Source organism: Onychostoma macrolepis, chromosome 25 (genome assembly GCF_012432095.1).
Source record: "Onychostoma macrolepis isolate SWU-2019 chromosome 25, ASM1243209v1, whole genome shotgun sequence".
Taxonomy (NCBI): Eukaryota; Metazoa; Chordata; class Actinopteri; order Cypriniformes; family Cyprinidae; genus Onychostoma; species Onychostoma macrolepis.
In genome coordinates, this window is record NC_081179.1 from 6,846,284 (window position 1) to 6,862,683 (window position 16,400).

At 37.2% G+C, this 16,400-nt stretch overlaps 1 protein-coding gene across 1 annotated transcript; it reads left to right on the top strand.

Moving 5' to 3' along the window:
• The first annotated feature begins 760 nt into the window (after positions 1-760).
• On the top strand, positions 761-16,364 carry LOC131534061 (GTPase IMAP family member 8). Its single transcript, XM_058766701.1, is given in 9 exon segments — positions 761-852; positions 2,825-3,157; positions 3,949-4,653; positions 7,219-7,923; positions 13,751-13,891; positions 13,894-14,433; positions 14,881-15,057; positions 15,370-15,546; positions 16,114-16,364. Coding segments are annotated over 8 exon segments (2,739 nt in total). The 5' UTR covers positions 761-852; positions 2,825-3,111; the 3' UTR covers positions 16,362-16,364.
• Positions 16,365-16,400: the final 36 nt, after the last annotated feature.

Consider the following 16,400-nt stretch of genomic DNA (forward strand, 5'->3'; position numbering starts at 1 on the left):
CAGAGCAGTTGGTGACCAAAGCAGAGGAGTCTGTTGAAGTCCACACAGATGGTGAGAGACATGAGGATGATATGGGATATTGGATTTTTTCTGAAAATACATTAAATAGTGATTTTAATTTTTGAGTTATTGTTGCTCATAAATAACTGATATTATTTCTGTACATGTGACAATTTCATTTGTTAAGTTTTAACATTGTTCAATCCAAAATGATTATGCAAGAATTTTTTTAATGTATAAAACTTTTTAAAAATGCACAGTGACATTTAGGCTTATTCTCCTCTAAACATGAAAGAAAATATTATCAGGAAGTGGCTGAGTTGTACTCTTTTGCATCTTTTACTAGGTTTCCTGTTTGTTTTTGTTTTTTAATAACGAAAGTACTCAGATTTCAGATTGAAATTCTGCTTACTTCCTGCTGTGAAGTGTTGATGTCTTTTCATTATGATAGTATTAATAGTGGTTTGGAGGATTGGGGTAACTTTATAAAGTCATGCATGAATCTTAAAGTTAATCTAAAATTAGTCTCACAAAAAAAAGAAAGAAAGAAAGAAACCGTAAACAACTTGTCTTGAAAATAACCTGAAGCATCAGCTATTGACATGCCCAGTGTTTGTCACAGTTTGTGGAAATGAGGAAATGAGGGAAATGAGGAAATGAGTTCCGTGCAAAACACTTTGAAAGTACACTGCAACATTTGCATGCAGTTAGCGGCGCTAGGGGGGCGGGGCTTGATGCCTCATCAGAAACTTGCTTGAAAGTAAAAAAAACTGACGCCTAACGCTGCATTAACGGCGCATATTCTCTCTGAGACAACGAGAGACGAATCTACTTCAACATATGCTGATAACGGTAAATAACTGTCTTAAATTATTCCCTTAATATTTCTCTTGTGGCTCGTATAGTGAAAAACATGAGAAGAAACTTATTTCGCGTTAAACAGGTTGTTTTTGAAAATCGGTGCATAAAAATAAAGCTGCTCTGAATTTTCATTGATGACTGCAGTGTTAATAATAATAATTATAGGCCTATAATTCATTGTATAAATTAATAGACCTGTTTAAAAAAAACTTTTTAAAAACATTTTCAATGAGGAGTAAGCTAGCCTATTTTATTATCCTCACAGCGGAAATTATTGCGGGGCAATAATTTCATGTAATTTAATAATAAAAGTAATCTCATAATAATAATAATAATAGGCGTAATAATAAGAAGAATTACCATGTTTTCCTAACAGCTGGCATTGAGTGACTGACACTTGATGGTCAGAAAAAAATTACTAGATATGTGTGAAAAAATAAAAATAAATAAATAAAAATAACTTAAATAAATAAATAAAATCGAACAATGAAAAAAGAAAAAATCCCAACTTTCTTTCTTTTCTATATTCATTCATAAATTATATTACTTCGTAAGTGTCAAATTTGACAGTTGGCATTAGTATATTACTAATAACAGTGGCATATGAGAAGTTTAATACCACAGGAAAAAAGTTAAATAGGCCTTTTTCGAAGATGCTGTATATAAAAAAGCTAAAGTTAGGCGTTCATTACTTTCTCTCAATTTAATTAGTTTTTTAGCACCCCCTCTGAACTGTTAAGCCCCCACTTAGCACCCCCAACAAAAAAATCCTGGAGCCGCCAATGTTTGCATGTAAAGACTGATGGTGGAATTATATTTTCTAAGCTTTGAAAAAAGCAAAATGGACATAGGTAAGCTTTTCACTCAAACTCAAATCAGCTGTTGTGAAACAAAACACTTTGCCAGAATTGTTTACTGTTTCTGTGAGATACTACTTATTACTTTCACTTTCAGATTGTTAAAGTTAACATCAGATCATCTGATTATGATCTGATTATTAAAAGACCATTTGTGCTTGTTTTTCATAAGGCTCAAGTCATAATTCTCAATTCATGACAGATGCACTTGTTACACGTAGGCTATTTTTTAGTAAATATAAAATTTGTTTTTGCTATTTTGTAATTCATTGTTTGCTAATTCTAAGAACAATACCGTACACTTCATATGTCATCACAACCTAAAACTGAGTGGGATATTTCACTGCATTGTAATTGTTGCTGTATTGTTTTCAATGTTTAAAAAGTGCTGATTATAATTGCCTTTCAGATCTCTCTCTCTCTCTCTCTCTGTATATGCTTCTGTACTGTATTTGTCATTATGAAACATTCCATTTCAGTTAATTAAAATTATATTGTCAAGATGCACAATTTTACCAATTTAGTTAAAGTACTGGCATTTTTCCCCAAAATAAAATTATTAGGATTAATTTGGCCTTTAGATGAAATGTTCTGTAAAGGTCAGATGACAGCTGGGCCAAGATGCCCCGGGGGAATTCTTACCCCATGTACCCAATGGTGGGGCAAGATGGACCACTTTCATAATTTTCATTTTTGTGCCTTTACATATTCTAATTTGTTAATGGTTTCCATTTGATTCCCATAATAGTATGTTGGCGGGTGATGCATAATGTTCATCTACATCACATGTCCACTAGCAAGTACGCTAGTGAAGCATATCTGTTTATTATGGTGCCCAGCATTGACCATCTTGAATATGTTCATTCATGTAAATATGTGATTAATATAATTTTATATTATATTGTAAATGTTAATTTTTGACAACTGACACATGCTCACAAAGTTGCACTGTGGCAAAGAATCCAGGAATTTCACTTTTCTTGTTGTCACTAGGTACGTTGCATTACAAATGTTCCATATAAAAACATCAGGGTGAGTAATAGAATCACAGAATTTACATTTTTGTAAAAGACCTTTAAGACTGTGTGTTCTGACCTCTTTTGCAGGTGAATGACTCCCAGCGTGTCTCAGAGCTGAGGATTGTGTTGATGGGGTATAGAGCTGCTGGTAAGAGCTCAGCAGGAAACAGCATCCTGGGCAGAGAGGAGTTTGACTTGAAGAGATCTGCTCAGTGTGTGAGGAGACATGGAGAAGTAGCAGACAGACACATCACTGTCATTGAAGCTCCACAGGGTGGAGGAGGAATCAACTTGTAGAGTTCACAAAACTCAGACTGCCAGAAAGAGAAAGATTTTACAGGAGATGAAAAAGAGAAGAACAGAGGAAGAAAAGAATGAAGAGGATGAAAAAACAGAGAGAAAACATCAGATCACAGATGAGTGAGTGAAAAATTACTTAACGTGGATAAAGCTAAATTCACAGTAACAGCAAAAAATATATATATATTTTTTAAATCAGAGAATTGATTTTGTCCTGTTTTATTCTTCACTGCTGTTATACAGCCAAATTGTTTACTGTTTATGTGAAATGTTCTTACTCTTTTCATTTTCCTAATTAATTAGGTAAGATTTTTGGTTTGCTATTGTGAGTGACTTTGAGTTTTTTTTTTTCATCGTCACCTATTAAAAGAGGTGGCTGCATTTTTGGTGGCTCATTTCCAGAATACAGTTGAGTTTTGGGCTTGCTGGTTCTTGGCTCCATACAGCCTAATAAATAAACACAGTTAATGAAATGGTATAGACAGTTTTTAAGCATTCTTGTTATTTTCAACTATTTTAAAGTAAAGCCTTCATTCTGATAAAGAGAAAAGGATGCAATTTTGACATTACACTAATCCAGATACTACTAACTTTATCTCAGTAAACCCCCATTCAGAGAGGACTTTAGTGCTCACACTTGCAGCCTCCAGTGACTCTTGGGTTTTGTTGGATCAGTGTGTTAAACCTGTTAGCATTTGTTGGTCAAGAATATTAAAAAATAATAATAATAACAATTCATCATTTATAATACAACCTGAATGTTCAGGTCACCCTGGCAGATTTATTTTGTGATAATGACATTATCACTTACTTATTTTATTAAAAGTTTTATTATATGTAGAGCAGATATTTACAGATTCTCAGCACAATATCATTTTGAAAAGGTGTGTTTTGTTCTCTTTTTGTTTCAGGTGATGCCAAACGTCTCTCAGAGCTGAGGATTGTGTTGATGGGGTATAAAGCTGCTGGTAAGAGTTCAGCAGGAAACAGCATCCTGGGCAGAGAGGAGTTTGACTTGAAGAGATCTGCTCAGTGTGTGAGGAGACATGGAGGAGTAGCAGACAGACACATCACTGTCATTGAAGCTCCAGGATGGTGGAAGAATGAACCCATAGAGGAAAGTCCTGAGTTACTGAAGCAGGAGATTGTGCTCAGTGTGTCTCTGTGTCCTCCAGGACCACAAGCTGTACTACTGATCATACGTGTGGACATTGGATTTAAAGAGGACGAGAGAAAAGTATTGCAGGGGTATCTGGATCTTCTCGGTGAGAGAGTCTGGAGTCACACTATAGTGCTGTTCACTCATGGAGACTCTCTGTTGGACACATCTATAGAGCAGCACATTGAGAGTGAAGGGCAGGATCTCAGGTGGCTGCTGGACAAATGTGGGAACAGATATCATGTTCTCAACAATCAGAACAGGAGTGACCACACTCAGATCAAGGAGCTGCTGGAGAAGATTGAGGAGACAGTGGCACAAAACAACAGCTGCCATTTTGAAATAGACAGAAAGATTTTACAGGAGATGAAAGAGAGAAGAAGAGCAGAGGAAGAGAGAGCAGAAGAACGAATGAAGAGGATGAAAAAACAGAGAGACGACATCAGATCACAGATGAGTGAGTCTGAAATTACTTTTATGAAATAAGAGATTCATGACCACAGCACATAGAAAGATCCTATTTGTGTCTGTACAGATCGTGTTCCGAAGGTTTCCCCTCGGTAGAAATCATGTTTCCCACTCGAGGGGCCCCCCTCCATAGTCAGGCCCTTAGAATCACCCTAATCATCAGAATTTTGACACAAACCCCATAACACAAATATCCTTTATGTATTTAATCCCATTTTATTAACCAATGTCTTCGCTGCTAACCTTCGATGATCCAATTCAACCATACTAATAAGTAGAAATGACTTTACATAAATATAATATTTGTATTTCAGAAGAAAGGGAACTTTATTCTCCTACATCTTAAGACTTTCAAGAATGAATTTACATTCCCTTCAGCCTGAGACTTATTCATTTCATTTTTGGTGTGAAAGGGCTTTTACATTTGTCAAAAATATAACTTTTTATATTAAAAATAAACAAGCAAGCCCAGCTCAGATAAGAAAATACAAAAACATTCCCATTTGTGACAATGTCCACTGAATTGGAGGGTTACTGAAAAATAAGAAATTATATTATTTTTTACATTTATTATTAGGCCAGATCTACATAATGCCATTATTACTCATTACAGTTTGTTTCTTCTTTTATCTGGTGTTTCTTTTATTCCCTGCCCTTCCCTTTCCTCGATGCATAATTGGTATCTTTCCTGTCTTTGTGCAAGAGAGAGATTTATTCATTGATTTAGATGAACAGATGTACAGTATAGATGTTTGATTAAAAATGTAATTAATGAAAAGAAATTATTTTACAGCATTTTACTATTTACCTTTGCTTAATTTGTGTAACTTAAGCTGTTTCTTTGTTTAACGTGCAGATCAATGAAATTGAAGCAATTTTCTTTTTCCATAATTCCTAAAGAAAAGGTATTAATTTACTCTGATTTGGGAGCTGAACCCAATGGAAGCAATCAAAATAGACCAACAATAGAGCAATTATGCGCAAGTGCTATAACAAGTCTCAGTTAGCTTAAAGTAGTACACGTAGCAAGGTTTTTAAAAAAAAATATAATAAATAAAATGAAAACAGATGGAATAGAAAAAGAATAGAGCAAGCTAGTGTTGGAGGCCTTTCTTGCTTTTATTAATTGTATAATAAATAAAAAGAAAAGAAATAGATAGAATACAAAAGAATAGAGAAGCTAGTGTTAGTTTAAAAAAAAAAAAGAATTAGAATAGAGAGTGCTAGAGGGTCAAATAAAGATGGAAGAGATGTGTTTTTAGCCGATTCTTGAAGATGGCTAAGGACTCAGCTGCTCGGACTGAGTTTGGCAGGTCATTCCACCAGGAGGGAACATTTCATTTAAAAGTTTGTGAAAGTGATTTTGTGCCTCTCTGGGATGGCACAATAAAGTGACGTTAACTTGCAGAATGCAAGCTTCTAGAGGGCACACAAGTCTGAAGTAATGAATTTAGGTAAAGAAGTGCAGAGCCAGTGGTGGTTTTGTAGGCAAACATCAATGCCTTGAATTTTATTGTGAGCAGCTATTGGCAGCCAGTGCAAATTGATAAACAGAGATGTGACGTGCATTCTTTTCAGCTCATTAAAAATTATGCTGCCACGTTCTGGATTAATTGTAAAGGTTTGATAGAACTAGCTGGAAGACCTGCCAAGAGAGCATTGCAATAGTCCAGAATGGACAGAACAAGAGCTTGAACAAGGAGTTGTGAAGCATGTTCCGAAAGAAAGGGCCTGATCTTCTTGATGTTGAATAAAGCAAATCTGCAGGACCGGGCAGTTTTAGCAGTGTGGTCTGATAAAGTCAGCTGATCATCAATCACAACTCCAAGGTTTCTGGCTGTTTTTGAAGGAGTTATGCTTGATGTGCCTAACTGGATGGTGAAACTGTGATGAAACGATGGGTTTGCTGGAATCGCAAGCAGTTCAAACCACAATTTTATCTCAGCAATCCCACTATTCAGAGAGGGATTCGGGTAAGCGGATCTACAACAAAGTAGATACTGTTTATTTTCAAGTATTCTGAGGCGAAGCAAATTTTGAAAGTCCACTGAAAACTTATATTACTACATTTTTTTGACATAGACAATGTATGTTAAACGTACACGTTATTTGGCAACATGCTTGAGCAAACTATCAGTAAACATTTCTGAGGATTTTAATTCTTCCGTTTGTTTTCCCCTTTCTGGACAAATCCTGCATGTGTGTGTGTGTGTGTGTGTGTGTGTGTGTAAGCATCTGTATGTCTCTTGGGAAGGTACTGCCACATAATGGGTTTCTTCAGAAATGTTCACTTTGATAGTTTGCTCAAGCATGTTGCCAAATAACATGTACATTCACTTTACTTTTAAATTGACACCTGCCATGGTATTTCTTATTTTTCATCTCTGATTTTGATCTGTCTTTGAGTGTGTCCTAAGCTGATGTCCTGTAACACTGAAGTACTCTGCTGAATTGTGTTGCGGGGAAAATGGTGAATTAGTGTAAAGCAGATATTCACAGTTTCCCAGTTAAGTATCATTTTTAATAAGCATGTTTTGTTCTCTGTTTGTTGCAGGTGAAGCCCAACGTCTCTCAGAGCTGAGAATTGTGTTGATGGGGTATAGAGCTGCTGGTAAGAGTTCAACAGGAAACAGCATCCTGGGCAGAGAGGAGTTTGACTTGAAGAGATCTGCTCAGTGTGTGAGGAGACATGGAGAAGTAGCAGACAGACACATCACTGTCAATGAAGCTCCAGGATGGTGGAGGAATTACACTGTAGAGGACAGTCCTGAGTTACTGAAACAGGAGATTTTGCTCAGTGTGTCTCTATGTCCTCCAGGACCACACGCTGTACTACTGATCATACGTGTGGACACTAGATTTAAAGAGATTCACCGAAAAGCAGTGCAAGGACATCTGGATCTTCTCGGAGAGAGAGTCTGGAGTCACACTATAGTGCTGTTCACTTGTGGAGACTCTCTGTTGGACACATCTATAGAGCAGCACATTGAGAGTGAAGGGCAAGATCTCCAGTGGCTGCTGGACAAATGTGGGAACAGATATCATGTTCTCAACAATCAGAACAGGAGCGACCACACTCAGATCAAGGAGCTGCTGGAGAAGATTGAGGAGACAGTGGCACAAAACAACGGCTGCCATTTTGAAATAAACAGAAAGCTCTTACAGGAGATTAAAGAGAGAAGAAGAGCAGAGGAAGAGAGAGCAGAAGAACGAATGAAGAGGATAACAAAACGAAGAGACAACATCAGATCACAGATGAGTGAGTGAAAATTTACTGAAACTTGAGTCATAACAACAGCAGAAAAAAAACAAAAAAGATACTATGGATATATACATACAGTATATTAGGCAGAGTATTTACACTAAATACAGGTGCTGGTCATATACAGTGAGGAAAATAAGTATTTGAACACCCTGCTATTTTGCAAGTTCTCCCACTTAGAAATCATGGAGGGGTTTGAAATTGTCATCGTAGGTGCATGTCCACTGTGAGAGACATAATCTAAAAAAAAAAATCCAGAAATCACAATGTATGATTTTTGTAACTATTTATTTGTATGATACAGCTGCAAATAAGTATTTGAACACCTGTCTATCAGCTAGAATTCTGACCCTCAAAGACCTGTTAGTCTGCCTTCAAAATGTCCACCTCCACTCCATTTATTATCCTAAATTAGATGCACCTGTTTGAGGTCGTTAGCTGCATAAAGACACCTGTCCACCCCATACAATCAGTAAGAATCCAACTACTAACATGGCCAAGACCAAAGAGCTGTCCAAAGACACTAGAGATAAAATTGTACACCTCCACAAGGCTGGAAAGGGCTACGGGGAAATTGCCAAGCAGCTTGGTGAAAAAGGTCCACTGTTGGAGCAATCATTAGAAAATGGAAGAAGCTAAACATGACTGTCAATCTCCCTCGGACTGGGGCTCCATGCAAGATCTCACCTCGTGGGGTCTCAATGATCCTAAGAAAGGTGAGAAATCAGCCCAGAACTACACGGGAGGAGCTGGTCAATGACCTGAAAAGAGCTGGGACCACCGTTTCCAAGGTTACTGTTGGTAATACACTAAGGCGTCATGGTTTGAAATCATGCATGGCACGGAAGGTTCCCCTGCTTAAACCAGCACATGTCCAGGCCCGACTTAAGTTTGCCAATGACCATTTGGATGATCCAGAGGAGTCATGGGAGAAAGTCATGTGGTCAGATGAGACCAAAATAGAACTTTTGGTCATAATTCCACTAAACGTGTTTGGAGGAAGAAGAATGATGAGTACCATCCCAAGAACACCATCCCTACTGTGAAGCATGGGGTGGTAGCATCATCTTTGGGGTGTTTTTCTGCACATGGGACAGGGCGACTGCACTGTATTAAGGAAAAGATGACCGGGGCCATGTATTGCGAGATTTTGGGGAACAACCTCCTTCCCTCAGTTAGAGCATTGAAGATGGGTCGAGGCTGGGTCTTCCAACATGACAACGACCAAGCACACAGCCAGGATAACCAAGGAGTGGCTCTGTAAGAAGCATATCAAGGTTCTGGCGTGGCCTAGCCAGTCTCCAGACCTAAACCCAATAGAGAATCTTTGGAGGGAGCTCAAACTCCGTGTTTCTCAGCGACAGGCCAGAAACCTGACTGATCTAGAGAAGATCTGTGTGGAGGAGTGGGCCAAAATCCCTCCTGCAGTGTGTGCAAACCTGGTGAAAAACTACAGGAAACGTTTGACCTCTGTAATTGCAAACAAAGGCTACTGTACCAAATATTAACATTGATTTTCTCAGGTGTTCAAGTACTTATTTGCAGCTGTATCATACAAATAAATAGTTAAAAAGTCATACATTGTGATTTCTGGATTTTTTTTTTTTAGATTATGTCTCTCACAGTGGACATGCACCTACGATGACAATTTCAGACCCCTCCATGATTTCTAAGTGGGAGAACTTGCAAAATAGCAGGGTGTTCAAATACTTATTTTCCTCACTGTAATTAGAATATCATCAAAAAGTTGATTTATTTCACTAATTCCATTCAAAAAGTGAAACTTGTATATTATATTCATTCATTACACACAGACTGATATATTTCAAGCGTTTATTTCTTTTAATTTTGATGATTAGAGCTTACAGCTCATGAAAGTCAAAAATCAGTATCTCAAAATATTAGAATATTACTTAAGACCAATACAAAGAAAGGATTTTTAGAAATCTTGGCCAACTGAAAAGTATGAAAATTAAAAGTATGAGCATGTACAGCACTCAATACTTAGTTGGGGCTCCTTTTGCCTGAATTACTGCAGCAATGCGGCGTGGCATGGAGTCGATCAGTCTGTGGCACTGCTCAGGTGTTATGAGAGCCCAGGTTGCTCTGATAGTGGCCTTCAGCTCATCTGCATTGTTGGGTCTGGTGTCTCTCATCTTCCTCTTGACAATACCCCACAGATTCTCTATGGGGTTCAGGTCAGGCGAGTTTGCTGGCCAATCAAGCACAGTAACACTTGAACCAGCTTTTGGTACCTTTGGCAGTGTGGGCAGGTGCCAAGTCCTGCTGGAAAATGAAATCAGCATCTCCATAAAGCTTGTCAACAGAAGGAAGCATGAAGTGCTCTAACATTTCCTGGTAGATGGCTGCGTTGACTGTGGACTTCAGAAAACACAGTGGACCAACACCAGCAGATGACATGGCAGCCCAAATCATCACTGACTGTGGAAACTTCACACTGGACTTCAAGCAACATGGATTCTGTGCCTCTCCACTCTTCCTTCAGACTCTGGGACCTTGATTTCCAAATGAAATGTAAAATTTACTTTCATCTGAAAAGAGGACTTTGGACCACTGAGCAACAGTCCAGTTATTTTTCTCCACAGCCCAGGTAAGATGCTTCTGACGTTGTCTCTGGTTCAGAAGTGGCTTGGTAGCCCTTTTCCTGAAGACGTCTGAGCGTGGTGACTCTTGATGCACTGACTCCAGCTTCAGTTCTCTCCTTGTGAAGCTGTCACAAGTGTTTGAATCGGCTTTGCTTGACTGTATTCTCAAGCTTGTGGTCATCCCTGTTGCTTGTGCACCTTTTCCTACCCAAATTATATCACTCTCCAATGAAAATGAGTAGGATCATTGTCGCTGCACATCTCTTTAAACAGGGCTTTAGGGACTTTATTTCAACTTTTAAACAGTATTTTCTTTAAAATTTTGTTTCTTTAAAAATAAACACCCTTCTGGGCAGATATGTGATGGGAAAAGGAATAAGAATGTGATTGGATTCCAACTTCTTGTCTATTTTATTATTCAATGCTGTTTTCAGTTTTAATGCTGGTCCTACATGTATAGTCAAAATAATGTATACATTTTTAATTAATTAATTAATTCAAGTTTTTACACACAATTTATATTGCATATATTATTATTATATATAATTTATATTATATATTAAAATATCTTAAGTTCAGATTACTTTAGTATATTTAACTTTATTACATTTGTCAAAGTAAATTTTCTTGTGTGGCACCAACTTGAACAAATAAGAAAAGACTATTGTATTGACGTGAAACAGCTACTCATTAAGTGGCCACAGCCTAAGCAGAAGTGCCACTATTCTGCATAGTAATCACAACTTTAAGTAACATTACAGAAACTCCTCTAAATATCCAACATAAATGAACATTAAACACTAACATCTGTCTTTCCCTTTACTGAAAAACATAAAATAACACTTAATCCCTAAATTTAATCTCCTAATGCAGTCTCTTACAAAGCATGGTGGGAACTACAGATCCACTGCCCAGTTAGTTATGTTAACAACAATTAATGAAAAACTAACAAATTAATTAAATAAATATACAGGTGCATCTCAATAAATTAGAATGTCGTGGGAAAATTCATTTATTTCAGTAATTCAACTCAAATTGTGAAACTTGTGTATTAAATAAATTCAATGCACACAGACTGAAGTAGTTTAAGTCTTTGGTTCTTTTAATTGTGATGATTCTGGCTCACATTTAACAAAAACCCACCAATTCACTATCTCAACAAATTAGAATATGGTGACATGCCAATCAGCTAATCAACTCAAAACACCTGCAAAGGTTTCCTGAGCCTTCAAAATGGTCTCTCAGTTTGGTTCACTAGGCTACACAATCATGGGGAAGACTGCTGATCTGACAGTTGTCCAGAAGACAATCATTGACACCCTTCACAAGGAGGGTAAGCCACAAACAAACCAAAGAAGCTGGCTGTTCACAGAGTGCTGTATCCAAGCATGTTAACAGAAAGCTGAGTGGACTGAAAAAGTGTGGAAGAAAAAGATGCACAACCAACCGAGAGAACCACAGCCTTATGAGGATTGTCAAGCAAAATCGATTCAAGAATTTGGGTGAACTTCACAAGGAATGGACTGAGGCTGGGGTCAAGGCATCAAGAGCCACCACACACAGACGTGTCAAGGAATTTGGCTACAGTTGTCGTATTCCTCTTGTTAAGCCTCTCCTGAACCACAGACAACGTCAGAGGTGTCTTACCTGGGCTAAGGAGAAGAAGAACTTGCCCAGTGGTCCAAAGTCGTCTTTTCAGATGAGAGCAATGATAAAAATGAGAAACAAGAGACCAAAAAATGCAGATGAGCTGAAGGCCACTGTCAAAGAAACCTGGGCTTCCATACCACCTCAGCAGTGCCACAAACTGATCACCTCCATGCCACGCTGAATTGAGGCAGTAATTAAAGCAAAAGGAGCCCCTACCAAGTATTGAGTACATATACAGTAAATGAACATACTTTCCAGAAGGCCAACAAGTCACTAAAAATGCTTTTTTATTGGTCTTATGAAGTATTCTAATTTGTTGAGATAGTGAATTGGTGGGTTTTTGTTTAATGTGAGCCCAAATCATCACAATTAAAAGAACCAAAGACTTAAACTACTTCAGTCTGTGTGCATTGAATTTATTTAATACACGAGTTTCACAATTTGAGTTGAATTACTGAAATAAAAGAACTTTTCCACGACATTCTAATTTATTGAGATGCACCTGTACATTTAAAATATATTAGGTAGAGTGAAAACAATGATATTAAGTTGCAAAATGTTCAAAAATCATGTTATTTTAACTCTTTTTAATTAATTCAACTGAACAAGAGGCAAAAAGGGCTTTTTAATCCATTTAGCACATTAAATAATTGCGCTTGTTAAATATATCCACCTACGGTTTGAGCCACAGTAATGTCGTTATTAATGAGCATAGTTCTTTTTTTCCCCTCCGCTTTCCCAATGGATTGTAAGTGAACTGTTTTTTTCTGTGTGCACAAGAGAGATTTAATGATGTGGATGAACAGTTATAGATTAAATATTGTATTTTTTTTTTTAATTAGTGAAAAGACTTTATTTCACAGCGTCTTACTATTAATCTTTGCTTATTTTGTGTTTATTGATGTCTAATATGCTGATCAACGAAATGAGGCAATTCTCTTAGAATAATTCATGAATACAAGTGATTTATTAATTATGATTTTGGAAGCTGAATTTCATAAAGGATATGTTTTAAAAAATCACATAGGTAATAATTTTTGTTATCATTGTAACTGTGAAAGAAAAGCACCCATTCTCATGACAAACATTATACCCATCCAGATACTAATGTCTAGTTCAGGCATGAGACAGGTGGCTGAAAGGTCTGTTACATGTTTCTACTCTCTAATGAGTTTGCTTGCTCAACATTCAAATAGCCTGTTCAGTGTTTTACTCTAAGTGATCAGTGGCTATTGGAGATTCTCCGAAACCCTCCACCTCCCCCAGCTGCACTACGAGATTTCATGTTTAACTATTCATGCAGCAGCAGCACTTCTTACAATCACACTTTCTAAACAAACTCCAAGAAATCTGGCATCCAGTGAGTTTTGCTGGCTCAGAGTATTAAAGCTGTTGATGTTTGAATTGCTTAAAAACTACACTTGTTCCATGTACATCACTCTGATGGGTTTATTTTGTGCTAATGACTGTACAATATCACTTATTGAATTTTATTAAATGTATAATTGATCAGGTATTTACAGATTCTCAATACAATATTGTTTTAGATAAGTGTGTATTTGTTTCAGGTGACGCCCAGCGTCTCTCAGAGCTGAGGATTGTGTTGATGGGGTATAAACTTGCTGGTAAGAGTTCAGCAGGAAACCTCATCCTGGGCAGAGAGGAGTTTGACTTGAAGAGATCTGCTCAGTGTGTGAGGAGACATGGAGAGTAGCAGACAGACACATCACTGTCATTGAAGCTCCAGGATGGTGGAAGAATTACACTGTAGAGGAGAGTCCAGAGTTACTGAAACAGGAGATTGTGCTCAGTGTGTCTCTGTGTCCTCCAGGACCACACGCTGTACTACTGATCATACGTGTGGACATTGGATTTAAAGAGGATGAGAGAAAAGCACTGCAGGGGCATCTGGATCTTCTCGGAGAGAGAGTCTGGAGTCACACTATAGTGCTGTTCACTCATGGAGACTCTCTGTTGGACACATCTATAGAGCAGCACATTGAGAGTGAAGGGCAGGATCTCCAGTGGCTGCTGGACAAATGTGGGAACAGATATCATGTTCTCAACAATCAGAACAGGAGTGACCACACTCAGATCAAGGAGCTGCTGGAGAAGATTGAGGAGACAGTGGCACAAAACAACTGCCCTGTTAGAAGGAAGAGCAACCCTATTAAAATTCAGAGAATTGATAGTAAAATAAAATCAGAAGAGCAAATGCAGCCATGGATAGATGATGTCAGATCACAGATGAGTGAGTGAAATCACAAAACTGTATGAATATCTCAGTTGTGTTTGTCATTAGGTTTTTTTTATAGCTCTTCAGATGGTTTAAATAGTTCACATAGTGTCCATCTGATACTGATCTAATACTGATGCATTAAGATTAATCTTCGAACACAACCTTACATTTTCTCTTTGATTCAGGTACAACCCAGTTTAGCTTTAATAGGAAACCAACAGCCACAGAGTAAAGTTCTGTGGTAAATGAAGGTTCCTCATCTGAATGGATCATAAGGCGCATTCAATTGTTTAAAGCCTTTGATACTCTGAATGTCAGAATTATGCTAAACTCTTCTGTTCTCATGAAATGATCAAACAGATTATTGAATTCCACGCATCTTTTTATAAATGTGCCTACCTAAAGCATAAATGTAATGTCAGTGTTCTGCTAATGATCTGCTCTCTTGCATTATTACAGTAAGTGGTGCTGAAGTATCTGATTCGTGCTCTCTGGCAAGTTCTGGTTACGGTTCATCTGAAATAGACATCAGGCCAATTTTTGGGTCTTCACATTCCAAAGATGAATCTCTCACAAGCAGATTCAAGTCAGGGGTCCTGAAAATATTGAACAGCATGGAATTCACACCACCACTGAGTGAGTGTCTTTTGTTTTATTTGGAACTTATACCCAGAGTACGTTGCATTTTATAAAACATACAAGGCACAAATCCCATTTATTTATATTTTAGACAAAGCTACTTATCTTAAAATATTTTCTGAAGGTTATGTTTTAAACCTTTAAATCTATAGAGTCAACTCTACATTGATGCAATTAATGATCAAGCCATTAAATTCATTCAATATATAAATATATAATATAAAATAGACAAATGTTTTGAAAGTCATCATACTTCATTTACTCATTCCGTGCAGAATTCCCCTTTTTAATTCCCTTTTCTTTTTGCAGTGAGTGGAGAGAAGAGGTCGAACACATCGTCTCTGGGAAGTTCTGCTGGCGGTTCATTCAGATCGCAATCAGAAGCAGACATCAGGTCATTACATTCCAGAGATTCATCTCACACGAGAAGATACGAGTCCAGGGTCCTAAAGATAGAAAACAGCAAGGGATTCACACCACCACTGAGTGAGTGTCTTTTGTTTTATTTGGCACTTTCCACCAATACTGTACACTCTGGTGTACCGTGACAGTTTTATTATGGCACAAGAAGCATAAATCCCATGTTATTTGTAGTGAGACCTGTTAGATATTTTAGACTAACTTTAAATGCTGATTGTGGCATCACCTTTTGACCTTCTTGAAAATTAAACCTATACCTATATCTATAATTTGTGAACCGATTGAATTTGTTGTAAAACAAACTATTAATTATTGGCTATTTAAAAAAAATAGCTATAAAAAGGTAACAGATTATTGATTTGACATTCAAACATTTTATGATGTCTGACATGATGTGGAGATAAACTAATTCCATTGTCTCTGTTTTACACAAATTGTCTTTTTTAATTATTATTAGCTTTTAATTAATTAATTTGTTCATCTTGATATTAGTAACATATGGAAATACGAATGCAAAATCTGTAGTACTGATATTTTGTTCATGTACTTATTCCATGCAATGGGCTACATCATTTTTTTTTTTTTTAGAAAACACTGAAAGTGAATTGAAATATGTTTCTATTTTTTCCCCAGTGAGTGGAGATGAGCGGTCGGACACATGGTCTGTGGGAAGTTCTGATTACGGTTCATTCACATCACGATCAGGAGCAGACAGTGGTTCAGTTTTTAGCTCAACACACTCCATAGTTTCATCTCACAGCTCAGGATTTGGGTCTTTGCAGCCCATTTCTAAACATTCAAGAACCAAAAGAACACAGGATTTGCCCAAGACCTCAAAATATGAGCATAAAGACACTGATTTTGATACTGAAGTGAAGTGATGGCTAAATAATCCTGCAATTTTGACATCATGTTTTACT